This window comes from Schistocerca gregaria, chromosome 4, assembly GCF_023897955.1.
Source record: "Schistocerca gregaria isolate iqSchGreg1 chromosome 4, iqSchGreg1.2, whole genome shotgun sequence".
Lineage (NCBI taxonomy): Eukaryota > Metazoa > Arthropoda > Insecta > Orthoptera > Acrididae > Schistocerca > Schistocerca gregaria.
Window position 1 is genome coordinate 213924723 of NC_064923.1, and position 14892 is coordinate 213939614.

Here is a 14892-nt window from a genome sequence, read left to right on the forward strand (position 1 = left end):
GAAGGGAACGTGCTACCAGAAGAACTCCTATCAACCTTATAGCTAGCATGGGAGCACGTTGCAGAGCTTGCATTGCTCTCCACGGTGGTCACACACCGTATTAAGAACAATATCCAGCCTTCTGTAATGACCAGGAGACCATCATGAATCGCTTTTAAAATACAGTGTCATTTCTGTTGGTCTCATTTGGTAATTCTTTCAGTCGCCTATACTATACTATGAAGTTTCAAAGAACTATATTGCGTACCGGTGATGCATCACAAGAAATTTACTTTCGTCCTTAAGTTTCGTACACCAATTTACGATAAATAATGATAGTGGACGAAGATATGTGCATCAATAACAATGAAAACAGTTCTGTTTAGATACCAGTGGAACATGACTCGTGTTGAAAACCGTCCACTATTCTCTTGAAGCAATTCAGTTTGCATTACTACGCCCAAATTCAAAATAACCATAGTGACATATCAAGCCTGGAGGGTGTTAGTGTACACCTTTTGGTCTGTAACACGTAGTCAACAACTGAAGTTGTCATGCCTGCACATAGGAATAGTAGGAATACAAAATATGCAAGGACAACTCCGTTTGCCTTGTATTTATATTATTATTAACAATAATGATAATAATAACAATTCTTGGGGGCAACATATTTCAACATCATGAGTGCAATTTCAGACCGAAACTCGTTGCATCAGAAGACAGTGTTTACTTGCGTACTCATTCTCTCTAACTCTAGCACTCATATCATTGTTATCTGCCACAAAGAGCTAATTGGGTTGCGAGAACTGGTGCATCTGCAAGAGTAGGCGTTAGCGACATATCTTTGTGTGTGTAGTTTCTGTTTAAAATGTTATGAAAGTTTTAATATGACGTAATATATTGTCAGATCGAAAGAGATTTTCGAAGAATGGTTCTTGGCAAAGAGAAAGACAAGGACGGATACATTAGCTAGAAAATAATGATAATGGATGTCAGCTCTGTTCTTTCTTGGTTTCCCTTATCACTTTTAATAACATACTGCGTGACACAAAAAATGAGGCACCCTGAAGAGATGATCGGATGTCAGCGTAACTTCGCAATCTTACATACCATCGGCGGATATGTAAATGATTAGGGTTGCGTTCTCTGTGATGTGTTTAATGTTGTTACAAGGCTGTGGTGTGTGGTTGATAAGGGAACTGAACACCTTAGATGTTTGTCAACACGTGATGGAGTTTGAAATGGGCTCCATTGTGGATCTTCAGTTGGCTGGCTGGTTGAATCGTGTAGTGTCCGAAATTAAGGGTCATTCGGATGTGACACATTAAATCCTCAGATCGAAAGAGACTTCAGGAAAATGGGTGACAGCAAAGAGAAAGACATAGCATGGGAACGTGGGGACATGGGGAGGAGGTCTCTTCTGAACAGTTCTTTGCAAGACATCCCGGATATGCTCAATAATGTTCATGGGAATCGGTGGCCAGAGGAAGTGTTTAAACTCAGAAGAGTGTTCCTGGAGCCACTCTGCAGCAATTCTGGACGTGTGGGATGTCGCATTGTCCAACTGGAATTTCCCAAGTTCGCCGTAATGAACAGTGGACACTAATGGATGCAGGTTATCAGACAGGTTGCTTACGTACTTGTCACCTGTCAGAGTCGTATCTAGACGTATCAGGGGCTCCACATCACACCAACTGCATACCCCCCACACTATTACAGAGCCTCCACCAGCTGACACGTAGGGTCCATGAATTCATGAGATTATCTCCATACACGTACACATCCATCCGCTACATACAATTTGAAACGAGACTCGTCCGACCAGGCAACATGGTTCCAATCATCAACAGTCCAATGTCGATGTTAAAAAGTCCATACGAGGCGTAATGCTTTGCGTCGTGCAGTCAGCAAGGGTACACGAGTGGATCTTCGGCTCCAAAAGCCCACATCGATGATGTTTCGTTAAATGGTTCGCCCGCTGTCACTTGCTGATGGCCAAGCATTCAAATCTGCAGAAATTTACAAAAGGGTTGTCACGTTGAACGATTCTCTTGAGTCGTCGTTGTACCCGTTCTTGCAGGATCTTTTTCCGGCCGCAGCGATGTCGGAGATTTGATATTTTACCGAATTCCTGATATTTACGGTACAGTCGTGAAATGGGTCTACGGGAAAATCCCCACTTCACCGCTGTGTCAGATATGCTGTGTCCTATCACTCATGCCCCGACTATAACCCCTTGTTCAAACTCACATAAATGTTAATAACCTGCCATTGTAGCATCCATAACCAATGTAACTACTGCACTAGACATCTGTTATCATACACAGGCGTTGCTGGCCGATGCGCCGTATTCTGCCTGTTTACATATCTCTGTATTTGAATATTCACGCCTATACCAGTTTCTTTGGTGCTTCAGTGTATAAGGCACACAATACAGAAAGCAGTAAAACTTCATTACAGAAAAGTAAAAGATACAATCTAAATCAGTATAATATCAAACGTAGCCGACTTCTTGTTTCATGCATAAATCAAATTCACACTGATTTGAATAGTAGCTCCTAATAAAAGATTAAACTACAGTACGACCACTACGTGCAGAAAAAATTAAAATGTGCAAGGTAAGTGCTGGTCTTTACTACGTGAAAAATTACAAACTTCCTCCGACACTAGTGCCGATTATTCGGAAAAGATACATGATCGATTCTGTAATAAACATTCCATCACCAGATCTATACGAGAAGTCAATTAAACCTATATAGCTTTATCGAAACCCGTCTCTGCACGGGTAGCCGAGAACACCAGTATCCTGCCTTACCACTTTACCATGAAGATGAAATCACATAAATTTATGCAAAAAGTTCTTATTGTTTGGTTTTCTTGGTATGTGAGAAGGTCAATTTTGGTTTCGTATGTGTAGGTAAAGTCTGGCCCAAACACGTGGATGGGCTATTAGCCTAAAAAGAGAGTGCAGCCCTTCTTTGTAGTGACACTAGGAGTGGGAGGGTGGCGGCCCCGTCACCCGGGCCTACTTTTACTCTCAGCTAAGGTCCTAACCCGGTACTAATCTGATAGCGGGCTCAATGGACATGGAGGGACTGAAACGGTCTAAAATTCCTATTCCCATCTGGGACTGAGCTCCGTTCGTGCAGGGTCATACTTTAGTATTCTTCCCGTTAGACCATCACGTGCACTTGTGTTGCATGATAAAGAAACCAAGTTTTCGTCCAACTTTACTTGATTTCACCTGTTAAATAATTTGGCAGGATACGGGTGGTTAGTGCCTGTCGAGACATGGAAATACTTCATTAAATCCACATAGTCCTAATTTATTTCTCAGATACATATGATGATACAATGTGGTTCCAGAAATCTGTCATTGACAGTATGTGTACAATCAACATCAATAGTGTTAAGGGTGAGGAACACTGTAATCTTTCACACAATAAAATACAATGTGGCTGGGTACTTCCAGGATGCCACCATCACCAACTATTGAGTGATTAAAATAAGTACTGCTTTTAAGGTAAAGATTTTACAACATAGTAACGAAAATATATGGGAAGATTAAACGCATATCAGATACATGAGCGGTGATGAAAAGATTCCATTCGATGGCGTTGCTGCAGCGTATATGCAAAGTAGTGCCACTCTGATGTGAGCATATAACCACCGACATGTACGCAAGTGAATACGATGGCATTCGTGTCTTCCACAAGTGCGTGTGGTAAATATGGAAACGTGAACTATGGCGACGTTATTGCCAAATGCGCCCCAACGGGACCCACCTGTTGTTATTATTTTCTTGGCTGCCGAAGGACGGACACCGGCAGACATCCATCGTAGAATGAATAATATGTATGGGGCAGCATGTGTGTCGAAACGTACCACTGCGACGAGGGGTGTTTCTGTTCCATGATAAAGCATGTCTCCAGATCGCAAATGTCGTAAGGCAGTAGTTACTCCAACTCAAGTGGCACTCGACAGCCCGCCATATAGTCCTGATCTCTCCCCATGCGATTATCACGCCCCTTAAACAAAGGCTTTGAAGGATTGACGATTCCTTTCGGACGAGGATGTGCGAAAGGTAGTTGCGGACTTCTTCAAGCAGCACGATATGGTGTTTTATAAGAGGATTATCTTCAAGTTGGTCCCTCGGTGTGATAATTTCGTCAATGGTTAAGGTGATTTTGCTTAGTTGGCATACAGATTCTGGATTGTACGGCATTCTAACGGAAACTTTTTGATCACCCTTTATACAGGGTGTCCCACTCAAACCTCCCTGATTTCAAAGACCCAGGAAAGAAAACCACAGTGGATACGACAATGAAAAATGCATCACATTGTAGAGCATCACAAAGAATTTATTTATATATCATCAATACATGTCTACATGTGAACCATTTGTAGCAAGAAGAATATCGAGTCTATATTCAATATCTTGCCAGGTCCTTTGTAACATTTCCTCTGTTATGGTTGCAATCGCATTAGTGATACGATGTCGCAACGTAGGAATATCGTCGACTTTGGTCGCATACACGCGGTCCTTCACGAATCCCCACATGAAGAAATCAAGCGCCGTAATGTCGGGAGACCGTGGTGACCTTGCAATGGGTCCTTCGCATCTGTACCAACGACTGGGAAATTTCTTATCCAGGAACTTGCGAACAGCCGTTGACCGATGCGGCGGAACCCCATTTTACTGAAAAATTATGTTGGGTAACAAGTATTGTATCTGTGGGTACACAAAATGCTCCAACATGTCCAAATATCCTGGCCCATTCACTGTTCCACAAAGAAGAACAGTCCAACAATCCTGTCGTGCATTAACCCACGCCAGACAGGCTATCACGAACGTGTTCAATGACAACATGCGGATTTTGTGAACCCCAAATCCGAACATTATCCCTGTTAACCCTTCCTGATAGATGAAATGTTGCCTTGTCTGAGAATAAACATCTTTCCAGGAAGTTGGCATCCATATCAATACACTGCAGCATATCCGCAGCAAATTGTAGTCGGCGTGGTTTGTCGTTCGCCGTCAGATGTTGCAGAATTTGCAGTTTGTAAGCACACATACGAAGATGGAGGTGAACTACACGATACAGTGTTGATCGAGGTACATCAAGTTGCCTACGTGCTTGACGAATTGACTTATGTGGGCTTCTGAGAAACGTTTGCCCACTGTCTCTTCTGAAACTCCATAACGTGCACCGACAGAATGTTTCAGAAGACTTCTTGTTACCAGAAACTTCCTATACCATTCGTTAATTGTTTTCAAATCAGGTGGATCACATTCATACACACAAAGATAATTTCTTTGCACAGTAATCGACAATTTTGTTTCTGAAAACTATACTACAGCTTGTGTGTGCTGTTGTGGAGTCGCCATTTTCACTTCATGCAACCATGGTGCACTCTGGTACTTCTGACGCAAGAAAATAAATTCTTTGAGATGCTCTACAATGGGGGGCATTTTTCACTGTTTCATTTACTGTGGTTTTTCTCTCCTGGGTCCTTGAAATCAGGTTTGAGTGGGACACCCTGTATTTCTCAACAACCTGTATTTCTCAACAACTTTAAATATATGGAGTCATTAGAGACAATTCCCTCATTCCAAAGTGTCTCTCCGACAGTTCATATGGCTACTTCATTTTGATAAGCATTTTACAACGAAAATAATCGTGTAACGCACAGAAAACATTGATTTGAAATAAAATACACTTTATTAATGTCGCTATAGCTGGTTGAGATGTGTTTTTCTGAAATAAATCACATGCCTTTCAGTTCTATGGTGTTGAGTGTTTTGTACCAATTTCCGACGGGTACCAAGAAAATTCAGAGCTTGTAGTATTTCTTCCAGTTTCTTATCGTTAGTTCCTTGTAGTATCTACCTCTCGTATGCATTCCAAGGCGCTCTGCTGTAATATCTCATTAATCTGTCTTATGAGAACATCTACGTAAAAATCTCTAGAAACTACGTTTTCTTTACAGGTAAGAATTGGATTTGTGATTTGTTATTGGCGTAGCCTGCTTCGAACTGAAAAGTAGCTTCCAGAAGCGGTCACCAGTTTATGGAGGTCAGCTTACCTCTGTGAGATGAGTCGTGTTTTCTCGTTAGAAAGACTAGAATGGTTGTGGTGTAAGGTATTTTCAGAGTAGGCCTATGCCTGAGTACTGTATCAGTAAACGAGAAATGTTATTAACTTGTTTTCGGTGTCAAGTCAAGTCTCTCTGCATTCCAGCGGCGTGTCTCAAGGTTATGCCAGTAACCTATGAACGTTATTACCTTGTTTCCAGTCTGCAAGCATACTGTCGTTCCGGCGTGGCTTTATTTACGCACTCGCATAGTAGCTGCGAGCAGCTGGACAATGTCATCGCCTGTTTTTATCACTGTCGTAGACTACGCGAAGGCAGTATTGATCTGAGTCGGCCCATATCACCACCACTGGCATTTGTACAGTGTGGATGGGCGGACTTGGTGTACAAGCCCAGTAACGCTCTTATTATCTGCAAAATATTATTTTAATATGGCACTAAGATTACAAAGTGGCTTAAATAGGATAAAAGCAATCTATGAAGATCCGTGGGAGGGGCAGCGTTACTGTCAGGCAAATGAAACCACCAATTCTGACACAGCTTCGTAAAAAGTAGATATTCAAGGGCGTCGGTAGTGAATTATATACACTACTGGCCATTAAAATTGCTAGACCACGAAGACGGGAAATTTAACCGTCAGGAAGAAGGTGCTGTGATGCGCAAATGATTAGCTTTTCAGAGCATTCACACAAGGTTGGCGCCGGTGGCGATACCTGCAACGTGCTGACATGAGGAAAGTTTCCAACCGATTTCTCATACACAAACAGCAGTGGACGTTACATTTCAGATGTGATATGACCCGTGGCTTTACCCTTCATTCGATCCCTACTAAACCCTACATTTCATCAGGATAATGCACGACCGCATGTTGCAGGTCCCGTACGGGACTTTCTGGATTCAGAAAATGTTCGACTGCTGCCCTGGCCAGCACATTCTCCAGATCTCTCACCAACTGAAAACGTCTGGTCAATGGTGGCTGAGCAAGTGGCTCGTCACAATACGCCAGTCACGACTCATGATGAACTGTGGTATCGTGTTGTAACTGCATGGGCAGCTGTACCTATACACGCCATCCATGCTCTGTTTGACTCAATGCCCAGGCGTATCAAAACCGTTATTACGGCCAGAGGTGATTGTTCTGAGAACTGATTTCTCAGGATCTATGCACCCAAATTGTGTGAAAATGTAATCACATTTCAGTTCTAGTATAATATATTTGTACAATGAATACCCGTTTATCATCTGCATTTCTTCTTGGTGTAGCAATTTTAATGGCCAGCAGTGTAAATATGAATTCTGTAATGACAACCTGACTTTCGCGGAAGACTCAGGTAAATACAACTCCGTAATGGTCGGCCAACAGAAAGAAAGGTAATAAGAGTAATACACTATATCATTAACGTCGATGTGCAGCAGGATTTTCAAACATATATTGTGTTCGAACATTATGAATTACCTCGAAGAGAACGGTCAATTTACTCACAGTCAACACGGTTTCATAAAATATCGTTCTTGTGAAACACAACTAGCTCTTTACTCACACGAAGTGTTGAGTGCTATTGGCAAGGGATTTCAAAATGATTTCGTGTTTATGGATATCAAGAAGACTTTCGACACTGTACCACACAAGCGGCTTGTAGTGAATTTACGTGCTTATAGAATATCGTCTCATTTATGCGACTGAGTTCGTGATTTCCTGTTAGAGAGGTCATAGTCCGTAGTAAACTGACGGAATGTCATCGAGTAAAACATAAGTGATTTCTGGGGTCCCCAAAGGAAGTGTTAAAGGCCCTGTTGTGTTCCTTATCTATATAAATGATTTAGAAGACAGTCTGAACAGCTGTCTTTGGTTGTTTGAAGATGATGGTGCCGTTTATCATCTATAATAGTCCTCAGAAGATCAAAACAAATTGCAAAACTATTTAGAAAAGATTTCTGTGTGGTACGAAATCTGGCAATTTGCTCTAAATAATGGAAAATGTGAGGTTGCCCACATGAGCGCCAAAAGGAATCCGATAAATTTCGATTACACGCAAAATCAGTCAAATCTAAAGGCCGTAAGTTCAATCAAATACCAAGGAATTACAATTGCGAACAATTTAATTGGAACGAACACGTAGGAAATGTAGTGGAGACGGCAAACCAAAGACTGCGTCTCATTGGCAGAAAACTTACAAAATGTGATAGATCTGCGAAAGAGACTGCCTACACCCCTAGATAGGATTAACGGAGTAGCGGTGTACATCCAGAAAGTTCAAAGAAGAGCAGCACCTTTTAAACTATCGCGAAATAGGGGACAGAGTGTCACTGTCATGATACAGTTTTTTTTTTTTTTGGGGGGGGGGGGGGTCGTTTTTGGTTGCAGCGGAATCTTCTCAAGAAATTTCAGTCGTCAACCTTCTCCTCCGAATGCGAAAATATTTTTTTGATGCCGACCTGCTCGGGGAGAAACGATCATCATGATAAATTAAGGGAAGTCAGAGCTCTCACGGAAAGATATAGGTGTTCGTTCTTCCCGCTCGTTGATCGAGACTGGAATAATAGCCAGTTATTATGGTTCGATGAATCCTCTGCCAGGCACTTCAGTATGATTTCCAGGGTATCCATGTGGATGTACATATAGATGAACAGTGTGACTTGCTCACCGTTAAATCAGTGCGTGTATAATTGTGTAAAGTGTAAATGAGTGATCTGCATAAAGCTCTTTTGGAATGCACGCACACGTGTTCGTCTCTGATGGAACAATGTTTACCACGTCCTCCAGCTCCGAAGTATAATGAAACCGCGGGTGTTGTAGGGAAGCGGTGTGAGTGAACTGTAGTGTGACTAAACTGTGAATCGACGCAGAAGTGAGCGAGTTTGATAAACTGTCCGAGTGACATTCTCGTCTACGTATCGCTCCCGTAGGGACCGAAGCGAGATTAGACTTAATTCCAGCGTCCGCATACGCTAGGAAATAATCGTTCTTTCAGCGCTCCATATATGAACAGATCGAAAAGGAACAATAACGATTGATGGTTCGGGCACACGTTACATGAGATAACGGTTTATTATCATGTCGACAAACCACAAGAATGAGGTGAACCCCGAGTTGAGTATTGAGAGAGCTTTATATCTGGTAGAGTTTTCCCTGAATCCCAAAGTTTAAATCTGGGGAAATATGCCGGTCACCACAAATCAAGCTTAGAACATTTCCTGGGAACTGTTTATAACTGAACCCTCATTACCTCACAACGGATCTGAATATTACTCATGTCATTCGTGCATGTGAGAGTTTTGGTATCACAGGAACGTAAGGTACTGTTATATGTCCGAAAGAACAAATACCATCCTCATATAGTTTAGGCTAACAGGCCATTGACCTTCTTCTGTGCTGGATGCACACGTATTGCCCGAACTCTTACCGGACTCTCTAAGACTGTCTAGTGTAATGGGCAGAGGCACTACGAATGTGGTGTGTGGACATTAAGTTGGGAATGTGGGTCTCACGGGGAGCGTGCAAGGGATATATCCCTGCAGTTGCACTATCCTCGGTGCCCTAGGTGGCTCAGATGGGTAGAGCGTCTGCCGGGTTCGAGTCCCGGTCGGGGCACTCATTTTCAACTGCCCCGTTGATGTATATCAACGCCTGTCGACAGCTTAGGGTCTTGATTTAATTATCATTTCATAAGGTACTCTTATCTGACCTAATTCCTAGTTGCGCACATCCTTCACAACAGATATCCCACAGCGGAACAGTTTTGCAGTCTAAATCACTCTGTCCCTCTCTCTCTCTCTCTCTCTCTCTCTGTCTCTGTCTTTGTCTCTCTCTCTCTCTCTCTCTCTCTCTCTCTCTCTCTCTCACACACACACACACACACACACACACACACACACACACACACACACACGAACAAACAAACAAACGAAGACACGCGCTTGAAGACTTATCTGTTCAGCTGTTAAGAAATGTTTTGGGTGGGAGAGAGAGAGGGGGCGGGGTGTTACGGCTATATTGAAAACAGTTAATTTAGGTCTTCACCCCCTTAGATACGAAGAGCATGAGATAAATGGACATCTTTGGGAGCCTAGAGATTTCAAGAACGTCGTTTAGCAAATTTTTAACCTTTTCAGACTGAATTGTCCCATTATCAGATATTCGATTCGCATAAGGAAAGCAGTTAACTCAGATATGATTAGAAATGATATAGGAAAGGTACGGTCCAAAAACATTAAATGTGGGATACTTCTAATTTGCCACTCACAGTATACTACGAAAAATATCTCCAAGAAAATTATTGCTGTATTTCCTACATTCAACAGACAGAAATGACACGCTGTATTTACCTTGCACAGTAACTTTGATAGTCTTCCTCATGTTGTGACCCCGATGTCGGCTGCTGCACTACTGGAAACCAACTGACAGTAGGCCGCTATACATCCCGAGCGGTTTACGTCATCCGCCGTGATGCCAGTTGATCCGCTCGGGAGCAAGAGCAAACTCTGCAACACGTAACAGACCACGTGTGGGCTCAACGTACGACTGCTAGGGAAGGTACCAGGCACCCATTCAAAGTGGGAAAAGTGTTACTCTGTCGTATTAAGTCGAAGCAACATGTATATAACCGAAATTATGGCAGGATAATAGCTCGACATCACACAGCGTTATTACAGCACCCACAAAGTAGTATCTATAAGCAAGGTTGCCTGTTCAGAATACTGAAAAAGATTCGAGCGCAGTAGGCCCATAGGTGAAATGGAAGCAGTATTTGAGAAAAAAGTGAGACAAGACTCTAGGCTAGCAGCAAAGGAAACCGAAGAGAAATTTACAAAGGGAATTAAAGAAATTAAACTTTGATATTTGCTGACGACACTGCAATTCTATCAAAATCTGCTGTGGAAGAAAAGAGATAATAAAATGAATATCAACAAAACTAGAACAAAGCTAGTCGAATTACATCAGGCGATTCTGAGAGAGTTAGACTGGAAAATGAGACAGTGAAAGTAATGTAGGGTGTCCGTAAAAGAATGTCTCAGTTACAAAATTTTAATAGTATGAATAGTAAAAGTTGTAGTGGCGGTTCAAAGTCACAAAGCGCATGCACTTGTACTGCTTTGTTGTTTCCCCACTTGCAGCCCCACATGTGCAAAATGACGTCTTCTGAGCTTAAAGCGATTTTTGTTCTGCTGTTTGTTAAGACTGAATCTGTATCTTCAGTTCAAAGTATGTTTCCTTTAAAGTTTAATTGTTATTTTCCCGTGGCAAAACACCCACCGATTTTATAGTCAATCCGAAATGCCCTAATGCGAGTGAAAAAAACCACGACATGATTTTTTGTGGTAAGTTCCTATGGGACCAAACTGCTGAGGTCATCAGTCCCTAGGTTTACACACTACTTAATCTAACTTATACTAACTTATGCTAAGGACAACACACAGACCCATGCCCGAGGGAGGACTCGAACCTCCGACGGAGGGATCCGCGCGAACTGTGGCAAGGCACCTCTAACCGTACAGTTACCTTGGGCGGCCACTATGGGATGATCAAAAGCGTCTGAAGAGGAAGACAATGTTGACCGTGTCAGAGCATCTTACCTTTGTAGTCCTAAGAAGTTTGTTCGTAAAGCTAGTTTTGAGCTCCAGCTTCCAAAGACGACAGTGTGAAAGATTTTAAGAAATGTTTTTCTCTTGTATCCAAACATTTTACAGTCGGCACATACTTTAAAGCTAGATGACTAAGGTGTATGTTATAACTTCGAGAGTGAAGTGTTGCAGCAGGAAAATGATTTTCTAGATTACGTGATGTTCAAGATGAGGCAGCTTTTCTTCGAAGTAGGAAGGTGAATACCCATCATTTTTGTAACAGGGGGGTCAGAACATCCTCACGTACCTGTACAATATCACAGAGACTGCCCGAAATGAAACGTTTTCTGTGCTGTTTTCAGACGTCAACTGTACGGACTATTTTTTTCGCTGAGGCTACCGCAACAGAGGTGGCTCATCTGCATACGTTGCAAGAATAGCTCTTTCACCAATTAGAAGGCGAACCAGAAAACTTTTATTTGACAACATTGTGGATTCTCTCCCCCATTGGCATCTCTTTGTATAGGAATGGTTGAACGTTGAAAGTCCCTGGTCGTAATGGTCAATGCGACAGAGTTCATTTCCGCTGGCCTCCACGTTCACTTCGCCTACCTAAAGATTTGTCAGAGTTGAGACACGGGACTGAAGGACTGAGGACACTATTTTCTCCTTCCCTCTCTGCTTGTTATCCAAAGTGTGGGACGCACTATATTTTAGACTGTATATGTGTCATGTAACTGGAAGAGTACACATTGAAAATCTGTAAGAAAAACTATGGCAGTTTGCCTTCAATTTTACATATGTTTTGTTTCAGTTATTCTAGATTAAACCCTCATGGCACTGAAACTAGGTATTCTTTTAGGGGTTTACTATTAGGAAGCAAAATAACTGAGGATGGCCAAGGTAGAGAAGATGTAAAATGTAGTCTGGCAATAACAAGAAAAATGTTTCTGCAAAAGAGAAATTTGTTGGCAACGAATATAAATTTAAGTGTTATAAAGTCTTTTCTGGAGGGTTTGCACGGAGTGTAGCCTTAAGCGGAAGTAAAACATGGGCAATAAACAGTTCAAAAAGAAGAGAAAACAAAAGTTTCACTGTGGTGCTACAGAAGAAAGCTGAAGATGAGATGTAATAACTAATGATGAGATAATGAATTCCATTGGAAATAAAATGTATGTATGGTTCGATTTGACTAAACAAATGGAACGGTAGATAGGACACATACTGAAGCATTAAAGTGTAAGCTGTCGTTGCAGCTTAAATTTTGAGAACGTGTGAGAATGTCCACAGAAAATTGTTCTGTTTTAAGTACCCTCATATAACATGAAACTTTTGACCAATTAAATTTTGTTACTCGCTAACTGAATACATTTTAAGAATAAACTAACAAGCAGAACGCTTACTTTTGCGCAAAATGTTAATCTATGGACATTAATGAACGTGTGAAATAACTTTAACGATACATTTTTCTATTAACAACTTCATAATTTGAATAGGAAATATGTAAATGCCTCATCTTACAGATAAGAGCATGTACAACGAGCTTACATGGCTCATATAGTTACCATAACAATTTTTCAGAAACGACTTCCTGATACATAAATCTATATTCGATGTTAACAAATTTCTCTTCTTCATAAACGCTTTTCTTGCCATTGCCAGTTTACATTTTATATCCTCTCTACTTCGACCATCATCAGTTATTTTGCTCCCCAAATAGCAAAACTCCTTTACTACTTTAAGTGTCTCATTTCCTAATCTAATTCCCTCAGCATCACCCGATTTGGACGATAACTAGTTTGGACAAGAAGAGAATAGAAGCTTTCGAAATTTGGTGCTACAGAAGAATGCTGAAGATTAGATGGGTAGATCACATAACTAACGAGGAGGTATTCAATAGGATTGGGGAGAAGAGAAGTTTGTGGCACAACTTGACTAGAAGAAGGGATCGGTTGGTAGGACATGTTCTGAGGCATCAAGGGATCACAAATTTAGCATTGGAGGGCAGCGTGGAGGGTAAAAATCGTAGAGGGAGACCAAGAGATGAATACACTTAGCAGATTCAGAAGGATGTAGGTTGCGGTAGGTACTGGGAGATGAAGAAGCTTGCACAGGATAGAGTGGTATGGAGAGCTGCATCAAACAAGTCTCAGGACTAAAGACAACAACAACAACAATTTTTCACAGAAAGTGGTTTGTTTATCGTTGAAATTCGTGGTGGAAATCTTCAGCTATCTTTTACTTGTCGCTGTACTACGAGTTTAGGTCATAGGCCATTTTCAAGCTTAACCTAACCGTGGATATACAATGTTAGCTATTGTACAGTTTGACAAGTTAGTGTAAGGTAATAAACATAATACTTACAGGCATAAATGGCAGGAATGCTACACCATGATGTAAGCAATTACAAGTAGCTGTTGCAGATCAACCATAGTCAATAAAATTTTAAGCAATTTAATCACGGTACAGAGCAATTGTCGCCAGGAGGTCTATTCACATCAAAAGTCAATAACTAAAAGACGAAAGTAGGTCAAGCAGTACATGGAAAACAAGCAAAGACAATGTCATGTTAAAGATAAAAACAGTACAACATATGCTAAGAAGTGGGGGTTGAACAATTTCTTTAAAGTGAAATTTTAATGATCCACTAAAAGCATACGGCAGTGTAAAGGAAGATAAGAGGTAACAGGGAAAGAGGGTAAAAGAACTGAGGGAAGGGGGCGAGACAAGGGGAGATTAAGTCAAATGCTACATCATTCATTACTTAAGTAGATCAACATACTTATAGTAGATGTACAATCACCGGTGGCGGTGGCGGTGGTTATTGACCGAATAGTTGTGTCTATAGAACAAAGCAAGGAACGAATAAAAAAAGTAAAATGTTAGAAGGGTGTGGGGTCGGCGGTTGAGGGGGACGGAGTGGAAAGAAGGACGGAATCAATCAAGGGAGAAGGCGGATATATAAAGTAGGAACGAACATGGAAATCAGAAGAAGAAACTGTACTAACAAAACACATCAAGACAGCCCATAGCTTAGGTAAGTATTTTCAAAACTTACTGGAAAATAATCTTTACGTTTATGAACTTTTTATTCATAAAAAAATCTAGACAAAAGCTTCAATGTACAAGTGTCTCCTCATTTAAAGAGTGTATATATAGTATAGTACTGTTTACACAGATTTTGCTTTGATTGTGTTTCATATTGAGAAAATATACAAAAAGTGATTCTTTTATAAGAACAAATTGTTCACCAAA

At 41.3% G+C, this 14892-nt stretch overlaps 1 protein-coding gene across 2 annotated transcripts in view; it reads right to left on the bottom strand.

The window, feature by feature from the left end:
* Positions 1–10557, bottom strand: part of LOC126266783 (synaptic vesicle glycoprotein 2C-like) — a 329005-nt gene extending 318448 nt beyond the window's left edge. Inside the window, exon 1 of one of the 2 annotated variants that reach the window (XM_049971322.1) lies at positions 10402–10485. In XM_049971322.1, the coding sequence (XP_049827279.1) occupies positions 10402–10432 (31 nt within the window). In that variant the 5' untranslated portion in view covers positions 10433–10485. Of the gene's footprint in view, positions 1–10401 lie in introns of both variants that reach the window. The other variant, XM_049971321.1, reaches the window with a different exon arrangement.
* Positions 10558–14892: the final 4335 nt, after the last annotated feature.